The 26,160-nt window shown below is 41.0% G+C and overlaps 1 protein-coding gene across 2 annotated transcripts in view; it reads left to right on the forward strand.

The window, feature by feature from the left end:
• The first annotated feature begins 4,755 nt into the window (after positions 1-4,755).
• LOC131689672 (breast cancer type 2 susceptibility protein homolog) overlaps positions 4,756-26,160 on the forward strand; it is a 36,644-nt gene continuing 15,239 nt past the window's right edge. The window contains exons 1-5 of one of the 2 annotated variants that reach the window (XM_058974922.1): positions 4,756-5,370; positions 5,442-5,587; positions 22,876-23,621; positions 23,674-24,502; positions 24,592-26,112. In XM_058974922.1, the coding sequence (XP_058830905.1) occupies positions 5,562-5,587; positions 22,876-23,621; positions 23,674-24,502; positions 24,592-26,112 (3,122 nt within the window). In that variant the 5' untranslated portion in view covers positions 4,756-5,370; positions 5,442-5,561. Of the gene's footprint in view, positions 5,588-22,875; positions 23,622-23,673; positions 24,503-24,591; positions 26,113-26,160 lie in introns of both variants that reach the window. The other variant, XM_058974921.1, reaches the window with a different exon arrangement.

The following is a 26,160-nucleotide window of genomic DNA, read 5'->3' on the forward strand; positions in this document are numbered from 1 at the left end:
AATAAACAGGTTGTCTGCGTGCCCCACATGTCGAGCTGGTTTTGCGCTCTCTTGAACCAAAACACTGCCAAATATTTGATTACCAGTTGCTTCAGTTTGGCTCCCTCGGTGAGATTGTAGACTGGGGAGAGGACCAGGCTTTAAACAACCCGAACCAAACGGCAGGTGCGTTGTTGTTATTTTGGTATTAATTTTCATATCTTCTGCTTTCGGATTGAAATTCTGTGTGGTGCAACAACGTGAGCAGGTTGTAAAGCGTTCAAGAGTAAACACGTTCGTTCTGTTTTATTTAGTTGAGTTAGAAATATTCACCTGCAATGTTCTACTAATTTCGATCAAAGATAACGAAAGGGTGGTAAATATTTTCGTGGCACGCGCAAAGCAAATTGTTCAAACTATCGTGATTTACAATATCGTAATAAAAGATTCATTCCGTTTGCTTCGAACAAAACACTTGATAGCTTCTAGATCACCAAGAGTAGCAATCTTTTATAATAATAACTAATTTTTCCCAAATTTGTGGTTTTCAAGCCCAGCGAACAGTTGTTATTCAATAGTAAAACAAGTGATCAATGCAATGAACAGTGTTTTTTGCCAAAATCGTGCAATCTATTAATTACGCCTAAATCGTTAAATTTGGATCAATGATGTCTGCGGTAGGAATTCGTCGACACTATAAGCCCTTTCATGTAGTGTTGTTATTTTAATGATTAATCTCATTAAAGGCGAGATATATCTATCAACTTTTTTGCAAACGTATATTTTAAAATGATGTCTTCGGCAAAGTTGTAGAGCAACTTTGCCAACAACTTTGCTGAAGACTCAAAGTCTTTATTTCCGATATCTTCGACATTATTGCTGGTTGTTCGTGAATGATCCCTTTAAAACCAAATCATTAATATAACTTTTGAAATAACATTCTCACAAGTTAGAGATGTTCAGTAAAATGCTTTCAATTATCAAAATGAAAAACTTTCTATATTCCAACAATGACGTATCTCGTGTATGTTCAAAGTAATTTGGATTATTTTGAAAAATAACGAGTATTAATTGGCTGGTTACGGGATAACGGCTGAGATTGTGTCAATAGTGTCATATCCTATAAGTGAGATTTTTCAACATTTTTTTTAGTAGAAGAAATGATCTAACGTCTTTGGAATAATTGTGTAGAATGCTTTTACGAATATCTTTGCTGAATACAAGAAGTCTCTTTTTAAATATTTAAGAGGTTATAACTCGTTATATTTGAATGATCCAAAAAAATATTTTTAGTGCTCAGAGCTCCATTGTCGGTCCAACTTTTTCGAATGGGATGTACGATGGGGTCTTGACACTGCGGCTGCCCAGGAAATTGATGGTTTCGCGGAAGACGTGTCACTAGCGGTGATAAGTGAGACGCTAGATGGAGTGAAGTCGGTGTTGGTGACGGAGACAATATACGCGATCGAGAACTGGATGAACGGGGTCAAGCTGCAGATAGCTCACCACAAGACGGAGGTGCTGTTGATCAGTAACTGCAAAGCCGTTCAGAGGATGCAGATCGACGTCGGAGGGCACGTGATAGGGTTGTGGTACCGGTAATACCGGTACCGAAAATCCCGGGAATACCGACCCATTTTTGGAACCGTAATACCGGTACTGAACAAAAGCCAGTACCGGTATTTTCGGTACTATACAATTTTTTATGACAAATATGTTAACTCTGCAGGGGGATCTGTTTCAAAATATCGGTCTGCAATATAACGTTTAATTATCCTTCTAGATAAATCGTTGAGATAACACCTTTGTGTGGGAATGAGGTGGGGCCATCATCATAATAATTCTAGAAGTTAAAGTTTTATTTTATTATTTATTTATCTATAAAAGAACGAACAGCGATTTAGTAGCTAACAGTTTTAGACTTGGTGAACTGCTTCAAATGGGGCGATTTGTAATTATTGGTGATTGGAAAATTCAGCAAAACTCCATAGTTTACAAGAAAATAAGGACCCTTGATATGCATTAGAGAATAGTAGGCAAACGACATAAACGTCGGAACCAATTTTCAGAAAAACAAGAGAGAAAATGCGATTAACCTGCTCGGATTTACTGCCATTCTCGCTTTGATTTACTGCTGTTAATAGGGTTTTATACATTTACCATCTGTTCAAATCGACGAAAGTCGCACCACTTAGCAGTTATTGATTTCAAAGTGGCCTAGATTTCGAAATAAAAGAAGGTGCCCTACACGAAAAATATCTTCTGTGAAATAAGTCTAGCCACTCCGAAGCAATTAAAACAATAAACATGTTTTTTGATCAGCACAAATCAATCATCTGAGAATAAGATCAATTTGGGCATTCAATTTCAGTTTGAAGCTTTTTTCGATTTTTTTTTAAATATTCGAGTACCAGTACTTTACCGGTACTGAGGGCTTCAGTACCGTAGTACCGGTTCTCGCCAAAAAGGGTCGGTACTGCGAACCCTAGCACGTGATTGCATCGATGCGTGCACTGAAGCAATTGAGAGTGATAATCGACGACCGGTTGAGTTTCATCAACTACGTCGACAACGCATGCGAAAAGTCGGCAATGGCAACGAACGCAATAGCGATGATCATGCCAGACGTCAGCGCCCCGAGAAGCAGCACGAGACGTCTGCTATCTAGTGTTTCGTCATCGATACTGCGATATGGCGTTCCTGGCTGGGGTGGGAGTGCAGTGCTGAAAACCAAGCGGAACCACGAAAGCTGAACAGGACGTTCCGGCTGACGGCCTTACGAGTCGTCAACGAGTGCAGAACAATATCAGTATACGTTATCACCTGGATGATCACCATTTGCATCGCTCGACGGAGGATATAGAGTGCTACAATAGAAGGAACACCAGAAACGTAAGGAAGATGGTGAGAATCGATTCGATGACGACGTGGCAGTAGGAATGGGATAATACGGAGAAAGGAAGGGAGACCTACCGGCCAATTCCAATCCAGTTGACGTGGGTCAATAGAAAGCATGGAGAGGTGAACTTTTACCTGATATCGCGTCACGGCTGCTTCTGGAAGTATTTTCATCGCTTCGATACGCAACATCATCATTGTGCCCGGAGTGTGAGAACGTCTAGGAAACACCGGAGATGTGATCTTCGAATATCCGAGGCTAGAAGCGACGCACAAGGAGCTGCTCTAAACGACAGGACTGGATATCAACCCGGATAATGTAAACGTAAACACATCGAACCTGGTCAACAGAGTGGTGATTCTGATCATAATCGCCTTACAACGGAAATGGCGTGATGAGCAACGAGCAACGGTTTCGGGAGAGTAATCACCGCCGGAAAACTTCGTAGGATTAGGATAGATTCACCGCCGAGGATTAGTTGAGTAGGCTGCGACGCACCACCGAGTATGGGTAGTCGGGACGCCACGCTCCATCCGAAATCGCCGAACTGACCTCGGCACCTAGCTCATTGGCTCAGTTTCGGAAGAACTTCGCTCGCCATAGAAGTCTCCGTCCGAGTAGGCCAGTTCCATCGTTGGGGCTAGATTGTCCAAACCGTTCTCAGAGTTGTTTTTGTAAATTTGCATAAATGACGTAGCATTTTGGCGGGCAGGGGGGTACCTGCTGTGCTAATCATTCACATATAACATATAATATATTCAACTATTACCCGATGAATGAAACCACAAAAAGTTTATCTAGTTTTTCCAGTGAAATTAACGTGCTTCATAAATAACAAATTCTCTGTCTCTGCTGAACAGCTTACATACTCCAATAATTCAATCTTTTTTATATTGTCACGAGGCATCAATTAGTTAATTCCCTTTTCCAAATTTACAGAGTATGTGATACCCGGAAAATGAGTCTTCCGATCATCGAATTCCTGCGGCTCTTTTATTGAACTCGCGAAACAATTCAAACACGAGGCAAATTAGGTATCATCAAAGCGGCACACAATTAAATACAGATGGATAAAGCATCCCTTCGGACCCTGGTGCTATTACGCGTCGTCTTCGACTGGTTTTCTGATACAGTTATTTAGTAGCGTTGAATTCGCTCGCTTCCGCCAATCTTCATTGTACTACTCTGTCTCAGCTTGGTGTTGCGCTAAAAAGAAGCCATTTGCACCATAAAACCAGAAATATAATTAACTCATTTGAAGAAACATTCGGAGGCTGCTTTTTAGTAGGTATTCGAGTTTCGTTATTGAACCACTTTCTGTGGCAGCAGGAGCTGGAAAAATTCCAAAGTTTTTCTTCATATGTTCGGCTTGCATTGACTGGTGAAAGTAACTGGCTTTCGAATTATATAATTTTTAGTATAGACAGGATAACTATGGTCTAATTCATCTTAGCTCCTCTATTCATCCCATCTATTTGAAAACATTAGTTGGAGCAGCGTCTGCTATCTCTATTTAGGTAGCTTAAATGGTAGGATAAATGAGAAAACTACTATTTTCACCTGAAATAAATTATTAAAAAATTCATAACATTAATACCAAAATTTTGATGATAAAATGGAATCGTTCAAGAACACGGCAGTAAAATTACGAACAAGCTAAAAAAAATTTTGAGATCGGTTGAAAACTTTTTCGGCAATCGGGAAAACATAATTTCGAGATATTCGCGTTTAAAATTTCAAGTATAAGCCACGTCTCCGTAAGGGATCAAGATGAAAAATGCTATAACCTTACGTCTACTGCTCCGATCTCTATAAAAAATTGAAATAACATTCTTAAGAACCTGAACTTTACGATAGAAAAATATGTAAAATATTTGAAAGTTATTTGTGATATAGTTGGTCCACCAGGCCCACCCTACAACGATCATCAGTTCACTGACGATCGCGAGAGTACGGGAGCTCACTCTCGCACTATCACTTGATAATACTATCAGCGTAGTAGTAGTAATAGAAGCAAAGGTACGAGGGTAAAAATCTATTGGTTCGATAACACAGTTTTAGTTCGAATAAAGCAGTCGTTTGGATCGCATGTCTTTGCACCGCTAGAAGATCACCTTTTTAAAATAAAGTTCCTTTGCTATTAACGCGTGAGTTTAGTTCGATCACCGAGAAAAGAACAACCAGTGATTTTATATCGGAGAAGAAATTTACACATGGTCCTTCGATCCGGATTACTCCGCAAAGGGTCCGGTGGTCGAAATTTCCGTGAACAGTGAAGGTGCACAAAACGGTGGTGTGATCGCCGCCATTGTCAAAAATCGTCGACGGCAGACAAAGAAGCTTCATCTGAACATCGTGGCCGTGTTAAATATAGCGCCAGGCATTGCATGAACGTTTGGAATTTCATGGGCGATTGGAATTGCATGGGACCAATCCGCATTACATAGGAAATTCAGCCATCGGCAGCAAAATTCACAGATAAGTAGCTAAAGGTTCAGGTTTGTCTGGGGTGGTGTTCTGAATGCATAGACTTTTCTACGGCTCATGTACGTACACGGCACAGGACACAAATACTACATCACAAGCTGGTGGAAAATAATAAACAAAGACGGCAAAAGTAAATGGGATTGTTTTCAACCAGGATACTTCATTAGTGTTCGTGAGACCGGTCGCAAAGAACTCAATGGTCAGACGTCCGCCATTGCAAAGGTGAGATTCACACATGGCGATAAGGGGCCATGCATAAATGACGTAGCATTTTGGGGGGTAGGGAGGGTATACCAAATTTATGACGAAGTGTGACGAGGGGGAGGGTAGGGTCAGAAGTTGTGCGACGTAGCATTAAGTTTAAAACCCATTGTTTAGAGAAAACAACTTAATGATCCTCCATTCCCAAGAGAAATAAATTTAAATTTAAACAAGTTACTTTTGACGCGGTTTTTCATGAGGTAAATTTTACGTTTAGCGGAATTACAAGTTCGCAAAAATACAAAAAGATTTTGTGTGCGGATTTAACTTGCTACATTGGTTAGCTAATGTTGCCAGCTAGCAGACTTAGTTTGGTAGCTGAATTAAATTTTCACTTCGGATTCAACCAAACAAACTTAAGTAATTTAATTAAGATGAACGTATGCTTCTTAGAATCATTGGCGGCTGCAGGATTGTGAACTGAGAGAACTTCTCTTCATGCTCCCCTTGCCATATAAAATTTAAAAAAATTATTAACACTATATTTGTCATTGAATGGGCTTATTTTGAACCCAATTTGCCTTTTTAATGAAAATATTGATAGTCAAACAAGTATTTCAAATAATTGTAAAACATGTGTATTTTTTTTCATCCCCCGGCCGCTTTGCACGGGACGAGGGGGAGGGCGTAGGTAAATGCTACGTTATTTACGAGGGGGAGGTTAGAATTTTGTGACCAAATGCTACGAGGGGGGAGGGAGGGGTCAAAAATCGCCGAAAAAAAGCTACGTCATTTGTGTATGGCCCCTAATCTGCTCTTGTGATAAATAAAGGAATGTAAATTGCACGTTATGCGTTTCATTGATGAAAGGAAATATTGGGTTTGGGTGTGATGATTATTTGAGTTAAGTTTCTATTGTTGGTTGGATTATTTTGAGAGTTTTTTCAATTCTGTGATTGTCTGTCAGTCGGTGAGTTCTGTCAATTTGAGAGCGGTTTTCGGTTATATCAGTCGGTCGGTCAAATTGTGAATAGTGCGGTGTGATTAGAAAGGTGCAAAATGTCTAATGACGAGCTGCGACGACTGTCCAAGCAAGAACGGCAATTGCGAAATGTGATGGACGTAATGAAGGACTTCGTTCGAAACTACCAAGAGCACCTCGATAAGGGATCTTTGGCAGCACGAATTCAAAAACTTGATGAAATTTACGATTTATTCTGTGAAGTTCGAATGCGCATCGACCTGATATTGGAGGATACAGACTTTGACGAAGATTTCGTGGATCCTGATGAATCTGAAGAAGATCATGCGGTTAGGACGGCAAGAACGAAGGCAAAGAAGGTGAAAGAGAATGAAAAGGTTCTAAAAGACTTCATCAACGAGTACTTCGCAATAAAGCAATCGATGCTTTATTTCCGGATCGAGTTCCAGTGTGGTGCCTGTCGAATCAACCAACCAGCAGGGATCTTCTCTATCAATGATGCGTGTAAAACTCCCAGAGCTGAAGCTTCCTACATTCGGTGGACACTTGAGAGATTGGATCACCTTCAGGGACACCTTTAAGAATCTGATTTCAGACAACGCACAGCTCACTGAGATTGACAAGTTCACCTACCTTCGCACGTCTTTGTCAGGAAAAGCTCTGCAAGAAATTGGATCGATAGAACTGTCAGCGGCGAACTATTCGATAGCTTGGAAGTTGTTGGAGTCCCGGTATGAAAACAAAAAACTTCTTGTAAAATCTCATCTCGATGCGCTGCTATCGATCGAGCCTATGAAAAGGGAGAGTTTTGAATCATTGAACCATGTGATAAATGATTTCGATAAGCATTTGCAGATGCTGCACAAGCTGGGTGAAAATATATTCGGATGGAGTACAATATTGGCACATATACTAGCGAGTAAGCTGGACACAACAACACTACGCTTGTGGGAAACAGAACATCGATCACGAGAAGTGCCCAGATTTACCGCCATGTTGGAGTTTCTTAAAAACCACTGTATTGTTCTACAATCCGTTACTCCCGAACGATCCAGTTCCCAGCAACATGATCCCAAGAAGACATCACGGGCGTTCAATAGCTATGCGGGGTCAACTCAAACAGCATGTCCATTCTGCGGCGAGTCTCAACATCAATGTTTCCAGTGTAAGAAGTTCAAACCCATGAAGATAGAGGAGAGAAGAAACGCGGTGAAAACTGGTCGACTGTGCTTTAACTGCCTATCTCTAGGTCACATTTCCAAATCATGCTCTCGCAGTTCCTGTCGATTGTGTGGACAATGACACCACACGATGCTGCATCAAGGTTCAAGCCAGACTGGAAGCAATTCATCAGCTGCACAATCGAATAAGCTACCGCAATCGCAGCCGAACTCGCAAAACCCACATTCGATCCAGACACCCTCAACCTCATACACACAGAAACCAACACAAACTCTTCAACAACCATCCAATCAACCCAACACAAATTCTTTCTCAGTTGCTACTTCAAGTAGACAAGTTCAAACGCCACCCAATACAGACACAACCACAAGCCACAACGCAGTCCTCTCCGCTAGTGAAACCAAGGCATCACGAACGGTCCTGCTTGCAACCGCACTCGTGATACTTGAAGACCATTATGGAAATTTTACCCTAGCTAGAGCTTTGCTTGATAGCGGCTCTCAGTTATGTTTCATGTCAGAAAATCTGTCGCAACAGATTAGGTTCAAACGATCTCGAGAAATTCTTTCGATAAGTGGAATTGGACAAGCCACGAAGAAATGTAAACAGTCTGTCGTTGCTCGTATTCGATCCCGAGTATCTGGTTTTGTGGAGGAGGAGACCTTCTACGTGCTACCACAAGTCACTCAGGACCTGCCAACCACGAAGATCAATACTAGCAGTTTGGCACTTCCCCAAGGAGTGATTTTAACCGATCCGAATTACTTTGAGCCAGGATCGATTGATATAATAATCGGGGCTGGATTATTCTTCGACGCGTTCACAGCGGATAAGTTCAAGCTCGGAGAAGACGGTCCTGCTATGCAAAATACAGAGTTCGGATGGATAATCTGTGGTAGAATTCAAAATGAATCGAACCACTTCAGGCGTGCGGTAGCAAGTGCATGTAGCGAATGAGTTGATGACTTGTTAACCAAATTCTGGGAGCTAGAAACCTGCCGTTCTAATAGTATCCATTCCGTTGAGGAATCCGCCTGTGAAGTCTACTTCGACCGCACAACTGTGCGTGATTCTAACGGGCGGTTCGCCGTTTCGTTGACCAAGATAGATTACCTTATTGCTCGGCTTGGTGATTCAAAAAACACAGCACTCAAGCGCTTCCTTGCCTTGGAAAGGCGCCTAGTAGGTGATGCTGATACCAAATTGATGTATACCCAGTTCATCGAGGAGTATCATTGCCTCGGCCACATGAGGGTCTACAATGCAGCAGTACTATATTCCACATCATTGTGTACTCAAACCTGACAGTACGACCACCAAGTTCCGCGTGGTGTTCGATGCTTCGTGCTCGACTAGTAGCGGAATTTCCTTAAACGATGCGCTAATGGTAGGACCGACTGTGCAGGATGATCTCGTTTCAATAGTCATGCGGTTCCGGCTTCACCGATATGCAGTAGTCGCAGACATTGAGAAAATGTATCGGATGGTGCAAGTCCAATCCAGCGATTGTAGGTTACAAAGCATTTTCTGGAGAAACATTCCGAATGAGTTTATTCGTGTTTTTGAGCAGAAAACCGTTACCTATGGGACGGCGTCTGCTCCGTACCTTGCAACAAAATGCTTGCGACGATTGGCCGAACTTGATGGAGGTATGTTCCCGGAAGCGGCAAAGGTGTTGGCAGAAGATTTTTATGTCGACGACATGATGTCTGGCGTTGACAGCATCGATGAAGGTGTTCAACTGTGTGCTGACATTCAAATCCTTCTTAACGGGGGTGGATTCACGCTTCGAAAGTGGAGCTCAAACTGTGCTGCCATCCTGGAGAAAATACCCGATGACTGCAAGGATGATCGCACATCATTTGAACTAGACGATTCCAGTGCAACAATAAAGACGCCAGGGCTGGTGTGGGAGCCCAGGTTAGACATTTCCTACCAGGTTCCTACCTGGAATCATGCTGAAATTTGAAAACGAACTGTTCTGTCTGATCTGGCTCGAATATTCGATCCGCTTGGAGTAGTCAGCCCTGTAGTCACGACAGCAAAAATATTCGTCCAATCCCTCTGGAGACAGAAGGCATCTTGCGACGATGCTCTTGCTCAAGACTTGCAAATGCAATGGAGTGACTTTCGGAGAAGTCTGGATAGCTTAGTGAATCTGCAAGTTCCACGTTGGGTCGCTTTCAGCAAGGATTGTCTGTCAATGCAATTGCACGGATTTTGCGATGCCTCTACCAAGGCCTACTGAGCATGCATTTACCTGCGCTGCAAGCATTTCGATGGAAGTGTCACGTCGCACTTGCTGTTGGCAAAATCAAGGGTTGCACCGCTTGACGACTTAAAGAAACGGAAAAGGAAACAGTCGATTCCGCGATTGGAACTGTCGTCCGCACTATTACTCGCTCATCTTTATGAGAAGGTGGTGACCAGTCTGAAAATAACTGTTCGATCATACTTCTGGACCGACTCTATGATAGTCCGATATTGGTTGTCATCGAGTCCATCACGATGGCAGCAATTCGTTGCGAACAGGGTATCGGAAATACAACATGCTACACGAGGCGGCGTGTGGAGTCATGTACCAGGCACAGAAAACCCAGCAGATATACTATCTCGTGGCGTAACTGCAGATCAGCTGAACGAAGATCCCCTATGGTGGAATAAAGCATTGTGGATGCGAGGAAACGAAGACAGTTGGCCAGAAAATGTATACCTAACCGTGGCAGGTGTCGACCCAACTGTGCTGGAAGAAAATTCGGATGTGTCCGTGGTAGTCAATAAGTCTCCGCCGAACGAAATCTTCAGCCTCAGATCATCGCTGACACGTCTAGTGAGAATCACTGCCTGGCTTCTCAGATGGAAGCACAACGCGCAACAAAGGACTCACACAAATCGAAGGTCTGGGATTCTAACCTATGCAGAACGAGAATCAGCTCTACTTCATCTTGTAAGATTCGCTCAACGGGAGTGCTTCGAACAGGAACTAAAGGATTTGCAACGAGAGGGTCAAGTTAAATCGACGTCTCGCATTAACACTCTTCATCCGATAATGCTGGATGGTATAGTTCGCGTCGGTGGCAGACTGGTGAATACTCTAGTTTCAACCGAGAGAAAGCGTCCGATAGTGTTGGATAAAAATCATCCGTTCACGTCACTAGTTATGCTTCATTATCACTACAAATTGTTACATGCCGGCCAGCAACTGCTCATTGGCAGCGTTCGTGACCGATTTTGGCCGCTCAGCATACGTAGTCTTGCCCGGCAGACAATACACCGTTGTGTAACCTGCTTTCGCAACAAACCGACGGTTCACGAACAATTGATGGCAGACCTGCCTTCTGAACGTGTGACGCCAGCTCCGCCTTTTCTCCCTGTGGGGGTAGACTACTGTGGTCCGTTCTTCATCAAATACCCTAATCGCCAACGAATTCCTGTGAAATATTACGCTGCCATATTTGTGTGTTTAGTGACCAAGGCGGTTCATATCGAAATGATCGCAGATCTGACGACGTCAGGATTTTTAGCCGCTCTGAAACGATTTGTGGGCAGACGTGGCAAACCAGCGATCATCATGTGTGATAACGGCAGTAACTTCGTGGGGGCAAAACGTGAACTAGACGAGCTCCGCCAAACCTTTCTGTCGCAACAATCACAACAGTCGATCATCTCCGAAGCTGCAGATTCCGGCATGCAATTCCGGTTCATTCCAGCGAAAACTCCTAACTTCGGCGGCTTGTGGGAGGTTGCTGTCAAATCGATGAAACAGCATCTCCGAAGGACGATCGGATTGAAGATTTTGACTCCGGATGAACTGCAAACGGTATTTGTGCAAATAGAGTCATGTTTAAACTCAAGACCTCTCACTCCGCTTAGCAACGACCCGTCAGATTTCGAGGCATTAACACCGGGGCATTTTTTAATACAACGACCACTGACGGCAGTTTCCGAGCCAGCATTGACAGAGGTTCCAGAAATTCGCTTATCTCGATGGCAACAAGCACAGGATTTCCTACAGCGCATCTGGGCCAAATGGTCAACGCAATATTTATCCAATCTACATAATAGAACCAAATGGACAAGGCAGCGGAACAATTTGTTCGTGGGGACGATGGTTTTGGTTAAGGAAGATAACCTTCCCCCACTCAAGTGGGCACTTGGACGTATAACACATATCACATCAGGCAGCGACGGAAATATCCGTGTTGTTACGGTGAAAACAAGGGATGGTAGCTTTAATCGGGGAATCTCAAAGATTTGCATTCTGCCTATCCGCGACAACGACGACCAATCAGCTGAAGAGGAGATCTGAGCCTCCCTCATCGAAGGCGCAAGAGCGCCCGCGGGGGCCATTCGGCTGCCGCGAACCAGTTAAGTGTCAAAAAAAATCATGGAATGTTCGTCTCCCATAGCTGTCGACCGTCCCTGGGTAGCCGCTGGCTCCCTTGGAAACTACTAGAAAGGCTGCTGCTCATCCTTGTTCCGAATGTCCAGATGACTGTCCTTCGGTCAACTCAGCAATTACCATTTCTCCGGTTCACCTCGGATAGTCTTGTGATGATGGCCACATCACTGGGTCTAGCCGAATTACTGCGCTTGGTTTGCTCTTCATAATCGTCAGGGCAGAAACATCGACACGAGGAACTCGGCGTCGTCACTACACGTGCTTCCATTATGCTGGATTTGGATCAGCAAACCGCACCATTGCACATTCGCGAATCCCAAATTCTCATCAGCACGAGCATCGTCATCGCTCCAGGAAAGTCATTGTTAAATTGTTAAATGCTTGTAAAAAATCGCCTCTCATTTGTTTCAGCATGAATTTCATCACGGCGGCCGGGGAGTGCACCCCCACAGCGATCGCCGCTCTGACATCTGAGTAACTCGAATACCGGTGCAAGGCCGGCAAATTGAATCGAGACATAGGACTTACATACAGGAGCATAGGGATGCAACAGCAGCATGGATACTACGTAGAGTATCGTATCACCTTCTTCGTCTTCAATAATCATCATCAACACAAACTATGTCACCAGAAGCCGGAGCAGGAAAACATCATCAACACTTTTTTTTGTTATTAAGTACTATTGTTCAAGTTAATTGTTTCTATGTATCATACTCTTTATTAGAATGCACGATAGGTTGTGCATAGTTGATTGAAATGTCGCGTATTTCAAGGCGACCGGTGATGTAAAATATTTGAAAGTAATTTGTGATATAGTTGGTCCACCAGGCCCATCCTACAACGATCATCAGTTCACTGACGATCGCGAGAGTACGGGAGCTCACTCTCGCACTATCACTTGATAATACTATCAGCGTAGTAGTAGTAATAGAAGCAAAGGTACGAGGGTAAAAATCTATTGGTTCGATAAGTAGATACAGAACACTAGATTAGGATTGTCGCTGGTGTTCCCATTGTTTTCGTCTCGGAACATGTTTGTTTTGCTTTCGGTATATATCTGTCAAGGTATCGAAAGTCTCTCTAGTAAAAGTCTTTGGTCCGCACTTTTGATACACGCAGAAAAATATGGCCTGCTTGTAACCACAAACCGTTTAGTTGAACTTCAAATTAGTTAAATGCAGAGTTTACCTTTTCATTTCAGTATCGTTTATTCTGCTCTGAATTTTATGCATTCAAAACCGAAAATGTCCAATGCATAAAATTTACAGCAGAATAAACAATAGGCAAACAGAAAAATGATGTGATATCTGCTATGAAACAAATTTCTATGTGGCATACTATTAAAATTTCATTAGTTTTCACATGGTATCTATGCGTGACAGATATTTTTTATGTTCTACTACAAATTGCAAAAAATATGCGTGAAATCAATATATTCAATATAACGAATTTTCTCGGTGTCAATTTTCGGCTGTTATTGTTATGAAATGAAAGAGTTTGTATATACCCCACAAGGAAATGAAAATTCATCAAATTCAGAACAGGTTATCTAATTTGTGCATTCTAATTAGTGAAAATACATCAGCCAAGAATGGCCATTGTGTTGCTGGCTAAAAGGAACAAAAATGACACGTCGCTATGAAACGACGATAGAGGATTATTTTTTGCTTTCTTTTGTTTGGCCTATTTGACAGTTATATCCCGGAATCAAAACAATGATGTTCCTACCAATGATGCCAGCGACAATCCTAATCTAGTGTTCTGTATCTACTGTTCGATAACACAGTTTTAGTTCGAATAAAGCAGTCGTTTTAATCGCATGTCTTTGCACCGCTAGAAGATCGCCTTTTTAAAATAAAGTTCCTTTGCTATTATCGCGTGAGTTTAGTTCGATCACCGAGAAAAGAACAACCAGTGATTTTATATCGGAGAAGAAATTTACAAAATAAAAAAAACGATTTTTTTACCGACCTCAACATATGCATTGCATATTATGCAACCCCTTAAGGAACCCCTACTAACAGATAGATATTAAGGTGGAGCATTGTTATATGGAAAAACGTAATCATAACCACATCAACTGAGCGCAGCACTTTTCTGGTTCCATTTGGGGTCCCAAACAAATGTGCAAAATTTGGGTACGATTGGTTTTGACCCAGCGTAGCGTATTGCGTTTGAAATTTGTATGGAAATTAGAATGGGAAAGCCTACTTTTTGCATTTTCAATATAGGGGCCGTACACTAATTACGTAAGGCTTCTTTAGAGCTTTTCAATCTCCCCCTCCCCCCCAGATAAGAGTTCGTAAGATTTTGGGGAACTCCCCCTCCCCCTACATAAGATTTTATCATGATTATCGAAATTAAAAAATCAAATTGTTAATTCATCAAATAATAAGATAGCGAAAACGATATGTATAGAATTATTACAAGAAAACTCATGACAAAATTTAACTGTAATCATCTACAGAATTTTAATTGCATGCCACTCATATTATTTGATATACAAGGATTATATGGTACAAATGAATATAGTTCCCTTTTCTTATTACAAAAAATATTTTCCTTATGGATTTAATTTTTTAAACTTGCTTTATGATATTACGTAAGAAAGGACAAACCCTCCCTCCCCCTCAGATAAGAATTTGTAAGATATTTTGAAACTCCCCCTCCCCCCATATACCCTTACGTAATTAGTGTATGGCCCCATAGACTACAATTATTCCTGCAGTATGCCAAGAAATCAGCCAACTGGCATCCCTATCTCTACATACAGAGTTTGACAATAGGCAACATCGTTTTTCCACCGATCGATGGAGGTCAGTTTGACAACGTCAGAATCGCTTAAAATGTCATCAACAAACAATAGTAACAGTAAACAAAAGAAAACAATGAACACTTTAACTCATTTGATGTAAACTAAAGTGCTCCTCGTTCGCATTTAGAATTAATTTCGGTACAAGCAAAGTTCTTATGTTGGCTACGAAAATATGACGTCACGTCACCCTCTTGCAAGAAATAGATAGACAACAATATTTCAGTTATTTCCGTTCAAATTTCTATATAATAAAGCCCTCCCCCTCCTCTTCCCTCACTCCGGCCTATTGCTAAATACCTACGCCCATGAAATTGAGCTAAGCCTTTTGAATAATTCATCCAAACATACCAATGTGGTAAATCTAAAATATATGATGTTATTTTGGTAGGCTATATGAAATAGTAACATATATGAAATATCATTGGTGCACCCGCAGTGTTGGAAACAAAATGATTTTTGGCCTTTAATTCGATCTATCGAATTTTGAACAGCTATGACTTGTTTTAGAAACATTCTAACACCATGCATCCTTCGGCAAAGCTGTTCAGCATATCTCTGGACTACACTTCTATCTATTTGTTGGCATGCTGCAGGAAGAATTGTATGTACGGGATGTTTGTAATCTTTAGGTTCCAAAGCTTAAAACCTTGTACCTCTCAGTTAAACGAATAGGAATTCTTGATGATTTCTGCCTGCATCTTACTCAAATAATTTAACCGATTCTGAGTCCATTTCTATTGAGTTCGCATTCCGAAGAAAAGTAAACAATCTAGCTTAAATAACATACGCCTTGTTATAATAAAAACTAATAATATACACAGAATTAGTTTTATCCACCATGAAATTAATGTAATATTTGTACGGCTTGTATTCACAGTGTACTACTTGACGACCGGAATGAAATCGGCGCATTGAAAAATGATTCCAGCAATAACGTATTTTTGTGTATTATCGCATTTTCGGCGTATTGAACAAATCTTCCGCCAGTAACGTATTTTAGTGTAGTGGTGCATTTTCGACGTATTAAATGTATAAAGGTGTATTGAAGTATTTCTCGTGTATTTTTTCAATCGTGTATTTTCAATTCCCTTTGAATGGGGAGTGAACTGCCCCTCGCGCCTGACCATGTTCGCCCGCATTTTTTTTACTGTGCTTCGTGAACGCGTTTGACAATTTATTCTACGGCGCACGCTAATCGCACAATGATTGTTCCAAGGAGTTTTTATTCTCAGGTGATGCGATCCTCAAAAACGCCGATCAGCCATGTTGGTTTAAAAAACGATAGCTAACAACATTGTTTACTAGTTCTCTCCATATGTTTGCTTGGATTTCAGTGGGCAAACAAAGTTGTTCGCTGTCATTTTTCTTCCCCGCAATCTGCTGCACGCTTACCTCACTCCTCACCTAGTTACTGCCAAAGACGAATCACCTTAGAACTCTAAGCACCTTGGATTGTTCATTAATGGCGATTTCGCTTGAACCTGAAACTGAGTCAGGTTCTAACCCCAACTGAAAAATTCGTGGAAGCAAATTGGTCTTTCAAAAACGTCACCTTCTAGGGCACCCACCTTAGCTAAGGAGTCCGCCTTCTCATTGCCCGGAATGGAGCAATGAGAAGGGATCCATACTAAGGTAATCTGGAAAGATTTGTCAGATAAAGCACTCAGTAGCTCCCGTATTTTCCCCAAAAAATACGAGGAGTGCTTTCCATGTTTCATCGAGCGAATAGCGTCAATAGAACTCAGATTATCCGAGACGATGAAGTAATGGTCTGCGGGTAATGTGTCAATGACTCCAAGGCTATACTGAATAGCAGCTAGTTCTGCGGCGTAAACTGAAGCGGGGTCACTGAGTTTGTAGGAGGCGGTGAACTTTTGATTGAAAATACCGAAGCCAGTGGACCCTTCGAGGTTTTATCCGTCAGTATAAAACATCTTAGAACAGTTGACTTCTCGGAATTTATTATAAAAAATGTTTGGAACCACTTGTGGGCGTATGTGGTCCGGAATTCCACTAATTTCGTCTTTCATGGATGTGTCGTAGAAAACAGTAGATTCAGAAGTATTTATGAAATGCACGCGGTTGGGATTGTAAGAAGAAGGGTTAATATTCTGCGCCATGTAGTCAAAGTACAGGGACATAAAACGGGTTTGAGAATTGAGCTCAACAAGCCTTTCGAAATTTTTAATCACCACCGGGTTCAAGATATCGCATCGAATGAGCAATCGATATGAGAGTTCCCAAAATCGATTTTTCAACGGGAGAACGCCCGACAGCACTTCGAGACTCATCGTATGGGTCGACTGCATGCACCTTAGGACGATACCCAAACAACGATACTGAATTCTTTCGAGTTTGATAAAATGTATGTTCGCGGCGGAGCGAAAGCAGTAGCATCCGTATTCCATTACCGACAGTATCGTTGTTTGATACAACCTAATTAGGTCTCCTGGGTGGGCACCCCACCATGTTCCGGTTATTGTACGAAGAAAGTTGATCCTTTGCTGGCATTTCTGTTTCAGATACCGAATATGGCATCCCCAAGTACCTTTCGAGTCGAACCAGACTCGTAGATATTTTACTGTGAAGACCTGAGCGATAGTTTGACCCATTAATAGAAACTGTAGTTGTGCTGGTTCACGCTTCCTAGAAAATACAACTAGCTCAGTTTTCTCCGTGGAGAATTCGATACCCAGCTTAATAGCCCAAGCAGACAACTTGTCCAAGGTATTCTGTAATGGTCCTTGTAGATCGACAGCTTTGGGTCCCGTTACAGAAACCACGCCATCGTCTGCAAGTTGCCTTAACGTGCAGGAATTGTCAAGACATTCATCAATGTCGTTGACATAGAAATTGTATAACAGAGGGCTTAAACATGAGCCCTGGGGAAGGCCCATGTAACTAAATCGTGATGTCGATAAGTCACCATGCGAAAAATACATGTGCTTTTCCAACAACAAGTTTAGTAAAAAGTTGTTTAAAGTTGCTGAAAGACCATGCTGCAGCTTCTCTGAAAGAATGTTGATCGAAACTGAATCAAAATCCCCCTTAATATCTAGGAACACTGATGCCATCTGCTCTTTGCTAGCATAGGCCATTTGAATTTCGGTTGAGAGCAACGCAAGACAATCGTTCGTCCCTTTGCCTTTGCGAAAGCCAAATTGTGTATCTGACAGTAAGCCATTTGCTTCGACCCAATTGTCGAGGCGGGATAGGATCATTTTCTCGAACAACTTCCGAATACAGGATAGCATTGCGATCGGTCGATACGAATTGTAGTCGGAGGCTGGTTTTCCTGGTTTTTGGATGGCGATGACCTTCACTTGCCTCCAATCGTGTGAGACAATGTTAGCCTCAAGAAACTAAATAAGTCTCTTGGCAGAGTCTAGCAGATTCTTCAACAAGTTGAATTTGATTCTGTTTGGCCCCGGAGCTTTATTGTTACACGACAAGAGAGCAAGTGAGAACTCCACCATCGAAAAAGGTGTTTCGTTCGCGCTATCGTGAGGAGACGCGGCGCGGTAAATCTTCTGTGCCGGGGCGGAATCCGGACAAACCTTCTTGGTGAAATCGAATATCCAACGGTTTGAATATTCCACGCTCTCATTAGTACTGTTTCGGCTTCGCATACGTCGGGCTGTTTCCCAAAGAGTGCTCATCGATGTTTCACTTGTTAATCCGTCGACGAACCGGCGCCAATAACCGCGTTTCTTGGCTTTCATCAAACTCTTCATTCGCTTGTCTAACGTCGCGTACTGTCGAAAACTAGCGGGTAACCCGTCGTTCCGGAAGGTCTTAAACGCGGCGGCCTTCTCCGCGTACACGTCTGAGCACTCTTTATCCAACCAGGGATTGGGAGAACGTTTTTGCATTTTCGCGCCGGGTACTGGCCTAGTCTGAGCTTGATTCGCACTATCGAGAATCAAGCCAGCCAATAAGCTGTACTCTTCCTCCGGAGGAAGTTCTTGGGTAGATTCGATGTTGTCGGATATCGCGGCCGCATAGCTCTTCCAATCGATATTTCGTGTGAGGTCATACGAAATATTGATTGATTCCAATGGTCTTGAGCTGTTGGTGATCGAGACTACGATCGGCAGTATCCTGAGATTAGTCGATAGTTTTGATAGATTAAAGTTCATTCACGAATTACATCACTCTTAAAAAAAACATTTTTCGTGTCACTGTAATCGTGCCCTGTACACAACCCCTTTTATTTATTTCGATTGCCATTTTGGTGAACTTATTATAGTGTATCTGGAATCATCACTTGTACACGATATCCCAGAAGTTTCAATTTGGCAGGTTATCAACGATCAACGATATTATTATTATTAATTATTTCACAAAGAACATACATCCATGTTTGAACAAACAAGTTTATAATATTTGTGTAAACATCGAATATACGTCAAAACTTTTGCGACGAAGAAATCAGAAGAAAAACATTGAAGAAATTTGCATTAAATCGCATCGTTACCATTTTAATTTTGTTAAAAACCCTTACGAAAAGCTTCGCTTCCGATTCGCCATTTCGTTTTCCTTTTCAGGTTTCGTTTCACAACCCATAACTTACAGCTACGAGATGATAGAGCCCATTACAATATATACGCGAACGGAGGTCTTAGTGGAATGTACGTAATGTTTCAAAGATTTTCTTCCATTTAATTCCACTATGTTTTACTGTGTAACATAGTGGAATTAAATGGAAGAAAATCTTTGAAACATTAGAGCCCATTAGTTATTCATGTAACTTGAATATGTTATTCTAATCATGTTCATGTTGGTTGACCTCGGAGGATTAAAACTTATTGCATACGACCGCTCAAAAAAATTTTAAACGTTATGCCTATTGATTTTACACATAAAATATTGCAATTATCGGAGGCAGATAGATATTATTTGCTAGCACATAAACCTAATGTGTGTATTTACAAGGCATATTAATCTTACATTCACATTTCATAACTATAAGGCACATAAAACCCGATTCTATAACAATACGCGCATATAGCTTATGTGTGCACATACATAGTTTATACAGTTGACACATAGAAGGTATGTGTGCGCGTGATAACATAAGCATTTCTTCTTCATATGGGTTTTAACAAAGAGAATAGGGAAAGAGACGAAGAGTGAAAATCAGTCAAAACGGCAACACGCCCTTTATGATGATTTCAACACTAGAATTTTGGCAACCGCTTCTATAGGCAGCACTTTAAATGACTCCTATTATATTTTGAAAACAAACCGTATGTCGATCGATGGATTTGTTTATCAAACGATGTGCATTTCGAAACAAAGAGATGAAATAATTGTAAAGCTTATTTTTACTCATACATATACTCTAGAATGCACCTTACAATCACGATTGAACTAAATTCTGATGAAAATTCAAATTTCTTTTTTGATAGAAGTACAATACTTATCTCCTCCAACTCAGGCATGAGTAATGTTTATTTACATTGCACGATTGGTCTGCTCAATAAGGTATTTTTGGCTTCACACTATTCGTCTCTTTCCCTATTCTCTTTGGGTTTTAAGTGGTTTGAAGCAAATAGAATTAACGTTTAGATTTTTTTCAGTGACCAGGGCCGGCGGAAAGCGTGGGTAGTATGGGTAGTACTACCCACTCGAAAATAACCGAGTGGGTAATTACCCACTCGAAATTTTGAACCATTTCAAAAAATTTAGATGCCCAACGCATGTATCTCGCACTACACACATTTGAAAACATCGATGTACCACAATTTCATTTGCATAAACGAACGTGATTTAATGTGAATGTAATGTAAGCGTGTGTATTGCGAAAAGGGAAACAATGCTTACTAATGGACCCCTCACCCTATGCTTTCTACCCACTCGGGCGTAAAGTGTTTCGACGCCCCTGTCAGTGAACTTTGAGTAACATTCATATAAATATTGTTTATTGCTTTGAAAGTTGGATTTTTGATGCACTTCGCTATCACACTATCACGGTTGCCAAATGAAATTGATATGAAATCGACAAAAAAATTACTTTTTCGATAAAATTTATTAAAAAAAATTTGAGACTTTCAGCCATGCTAACCTATCAGATATTCTGATTACAGTTGAAAACTGGAAAATTAATCACACTTTCAAACTGTGCAGTTCGATTTGGTGTGAACCTAGGGGCAGATCACTTCTGATGCATTTTTAACCCATTCATGCCCATGTTGTTTGTGGACAACAACGTTTTTAAGCAGCTATAATTTTTGATTGAGGCAAGATTTGCTCACAAAAACAAGTAAGGCTAATAAATGTGACTATTGGCTTTCATTTGAGTATGAACAGTTACAAGGATCAGCTTTAGAATTGAAGTTATTGTAATTAGTCTGATTGAACTTCGATGGAGCAGTGCTGCCAGGGACAGTTCACGTTGACGACGGAAAATGAATTTTTCATATAATTTTGTTAAGTTGCAATATTAGTGAAAACTGATAAAACTTATTAATTTAGATTATTTTTGGCTACGTTTTCCACGCAGTTGGAGTATTGTAAATATTCTAGGAGAATTGTAGTGAGCATTGGAAGGTAAAAATTGAGCAGCTTCTAGCACTGCCATGGAAGGAACTGCCTTTATGAAAAAAGGATTTTCGAGTTTCTTGACCTCACCGTTCTCAAGAAAAAATAGTTTTGAAACCCTACATGCACTAGAAAAAAGTTGGGCATGAAAGGGTTAAAAATCAGCGAAATTTTCCATCAAAATAGAAATTCATAATGTATTTTGCGTATTTTGCGCACTCGACCGATGCAAATTGAAGGGGTGCGTAACCAAGGGATGCAAGAGGTTATTTGGAAAAAATAACAACAGATTTTTCAGTGTTGGTAGTTTCATGCAATTTCTAACGAAAAGTCATATTTGACATTACCAGTTACCTGAGTCACTGAGGGGTAGTCAGATTTGCGATACACTTTTGGAATGCCAGTGTCTAGTCGTGTCGTTGGCCCGGTGGTGCATGGCTAAAAAGTCGCAGTGTGGATTTAAGAAAAGACTCGCAATAAATACTAAAGATATTATTATTTTAGTGTATAGAGTACTTGACAATCTGTAACTGTATTAGTGTGTTCGACGATTTGTTTTCCTCCACCTGTCATAGGTGGAGAAAAACAAATCGAAAATAACTTTTCAGTCGGATTATTTTCATGATGGAACCTGACCAACCGGCATTGTACGTCTTCGGAATGACTTTTACAGCGACAAAGAGCATTTCAGCACCATTATAAATACTTTATGCGAGCTATTTCAAATGATTAAATTGGCTGACAGTTTTACATATGACAGCTGGAGGAAAACAAACCACTAAAGTGGTGTGTGTGAAATGGTTTGCCTAGAACTCTATATCGATATTAGGAAATCCAATCTGGCAACCCTGGGTGTCGCAAACATTTCATTGTCCGTTTTTAGCTCAGTGTAAACTGTCACATTAGTGACAGACCACCAGAGATGCCATATTTGCAGACATGTCTGCAAATTCGCAGACTTTTAATTTAAGCTGCAGATTTTTTCGATGACGCAGATATTTGCAGATTTTTTAGTTTGGTTGCAAATATTTACAGATTTTTTAGTTTGGTTGCAGATATTTACAGATTTTTGAGAATAAAGGCTTTTGGTTAAACTAGTTTCAAATCTACTTTAGGTTGTTTCTCCATAAGCTATTTCTCTGTACTTATCTTGGGCTATAAATGCACTATTTTCATGTAATATAACACATCATCAATAAGCCATTTTTGGTCAAGAATAGTTTTACTGACATTTTTTGTTCTTCCAAGACTTTTAAAATTATTATTGCAGACATTTGAAAAAAGTATCTGGCATCTCTGCAGACTACCAAAACATAATATTCTGTCAATTATTGTTTTAATTTACCAAGTACTTTGTTGATATGTACATAGATTTGCAATTTTAGTTGTTTTTTCGGAAAAATGGATGAAGTACCGGCTAGCCCAGAGTTGGTGAAGCGTAAAAAATCACGTCGGATTACTAATCAAATCCAGCGGCGTTCGAGGTTATCCTTGAATCGTGACAAACGTGATAACGACCAGGACACTACCGAGCAGAGCAGTATTTTGGTAGATGGTTCTGCTGTTGCAAACGAAACGGATGGACAAGATGAACGTTTGGAACAGCTGATAGATGCTAATTTGTTGTATTTGGATGATAATACGGAACCAGTCGTGTTTGCTGATGAGGATCCACTTGTATTTGCTGCAATTTTGGAAAAGGCCAATCAGATTGAACTAGAACATGCCGTTAAACCTTCCAGGGAATTCCTGGCTAACGTGAAGCACAAATTTGTTAAAATAAAAGAAGTAATTGAGCCACCACCAGTGTCAGAGCACCATGCAGAATCTGAAGCTAAGAAGCAGGGAAATGCGTTATCTAAAAAAAATTACAGTTACACTCAGTTTGATTTGGATACGCAAATGATTGGTATCTGTGAAGCAGCGGATATTTTGGCCGATTTGAACAGTGCCCCAGATCAAGAGCTGAAGGATTGGAGCAGCCCTATTAGTATTTCAGATAAACCTGAGTTAGTGTCTCAAAGGGGAATTGGGAAATGTGACTTACAATGCCAACAAGAATTGTCGTTTCGACGCAAATATCGTTGGTGTGATGTTAGACAATCGTCTCTTTCTAGGGATGGGTCAAACGGTAAGCACATTATCTACATTGTCTTTTCTTAAATATAGATTAAATTTTTCAGATATTTTCCTATGTAAAACTCCTCCAATGACTGATTCAAAACGGACGAACAATTTCGATTTCAGCGATGAATCTGATGCAGATTTGTCTGTAGACTACTGTAAAATCAAATCATTAAAACTGCGACAACAGCTCGCTAAGATTCAGAGTTATATAGACAGCCCACCTCAACTGGTCAATAAAACAAACAATCGAAGAACGTTTTCCAAGAAGTCTTTGAACAGCGGACCAAGAACACCAAATGTAATTCGAAGATTAAGTTACGAAAGAAGTGAAAATTTAGCATCGGAAAACGATCAAACCTCTAGTTCTTCCGATGATGAAATGGAATGTCTTGATGGCCTACAATCGCAACAGCTAGTAGAAGACATACCTCAAAGAAGAACTAGTTTGGAAGGAGATGATTTTAACGCGAGCTTGCTCATAAAAGCTAACATTCATCAACTATCGCAATTTTTCTTGAAATCCGCCGAATCATGTGACAAACCAGAGCGTGACACCGAATCTTTGGAACAAGAGCCACCTTTTCATGGATTCGTACCAGAACCTTCATCGCCAATCTCTCTGGTTTCCAGTGGTTCCCCTCGCACTTTGAATATTGCCTGGTTATTTTCTCAAAGTGAATCGGAACTTTATTCGGATGGAGAAGCGGAAATCAAGGAACATAATCTGGAAGACCCGTTGCACCAATTACTTGACGATGATGATGAGTTCTTAGTACAGTTGCATTCGTCGCAGCATAAACATTGTGATGACAAATCAGAAAAGCAATCAATGCGCGTCAAGAATAATTTGGATGCAAATGATTCGTTAGTAGTCCTTGAAGACAGGTAAGTCGACAGACTTGCACTGGCTTGTTTTTCTCTATCCAAGACAAAGTCTGTTAGGCATTGAAACCAATAACATACATTTTTTGCAGGCGTAATTCTATGACGACTCCCACTGTGCCCCACAGTAGTAGTTCTCACTTCAATAACAAAGATGGCATGTACCAATATGCACCAAGTTTCGGCGGTTTTCAAACAGCCGGTGGCAGTGGTATCAATGTGTCGGAGAAAGCTATGGCGAAAGCTCGTTCCATTTGGAACGAAGAAGAAGACAGATTTACTACAGATGCAGCGTGGGTGAAAGCTACGGAACAAGACACATGCGCTGTATCCGATAATCCCGTGCCACCTCTCGGTGGATTTACTACAGCTGGAGGAAGCTCGATAACCGTATCGAAAAGCTCGCTTGCAAAAGCAGATGAGATGTGGAAAACTTTTGATACTGATGTCGATTCGATGGCGGCACTTGATAACAAGTTTACAAGTGCCGGTTTTCAAACAGCACGAGGGAACTCTGTGAAGTTATCGGATAGTGCGCTTGTTAAAGCGCATCATATGTTCCAGCAATGGGAAAGAGAAGATAATACACGTGAAGCTTCATCATCTGCTCTGATAGGAAACAAAATAAAGATTCCCGAACAAGATAAAATCGTTGGTTGTGGTTTCCAAACTGCGCAAGGAAATTCCATCCCTATATCGGAAAGTGCCTTAAACAAAGCGCATAAAATATTCGAGGAAATTGAAAGATACATCGATTATAAGAATGAGAGGTTACCAACAACAGTCACACAATGCTCAAACAATTTTAACTTATGTGGATTTCAAACTGCTAACGGAAAATCTGTGCATGTTTCAGAATCTGCCCTTGCAAAAGCTCAAACAATTTTTCAACAGATCGAAGCGGAGTCGGTTAATATGGAACCGGTTATTGTAGAAAAAAGTGGTTCAAATATGGGTGATCAAGCGTCGAAGCGCCTTCGGGAATACGAAACAGATATTGATCCGAAAACACCTCTGAAACGGCATAGACCAAATGGCAGACTAGAAGTTGAAATTCCATTTTCAACGAGCACGCCAAATATACCTTCAAAAGTTTCCATGCAAAGTGAAGACGGCGGAATGGAACACTTTTTCGAAGATTTGAACGACCAAGAATTTCATCATTTGTTCGCCTCTGAGGACTCCATGCCACGTAAATTACGCCCGTTGAAGCAGGTACGACTAGTGAATCGGTTCGAGGAGTGTGACGTAAAAAGTCCCACGGCGGTTAATAACTCAGGCGGCGGTCATTGGGACGATAGTTTCGGAGATTTGGTCGCCAAATTGAGTGCAGAATTAAGCGATGGATTGAAAATTGCTCAACAGATTCTGGATGCCAGAAGGTTTGCCAGGCAACGGCAGTTAGACTACGTGCAAAATAAACCGCATATGGAACGAAAGCCGAGATTGCATGACTTTGTGAGAAAAAAGCAACTACGCAATAGAAAGACATTGGAGGAGCTCGTGGGTGACTTGAAGCCTTCAAACTTTGAAGGTGAACTTCCCGCTCGTATTCGACTGTTGAACGTGGAAAATGCCACCGAGTTTAAATTCGACATGCTTAGTTTATATGGGTAAGTGTTTTACGGAGAATCTATCAACATATCAAACAAGTCATTTAT

Source organism: Topomyia yanbarensis, chromosome 3 (assembly GCF_030247195.1).
Source record: "Topomyia yanbarensis strain Yona2022 chromosome 3, ASM3024719v1, whole genome shotgun sequence".
In the NCBI taxonomy this organism is placed as follows: Eukaryota; Metazoa; Arthropoda; class Insecta; order Diptera; family Culicidae; genus Topomyia; species Topomyia yanbarensis.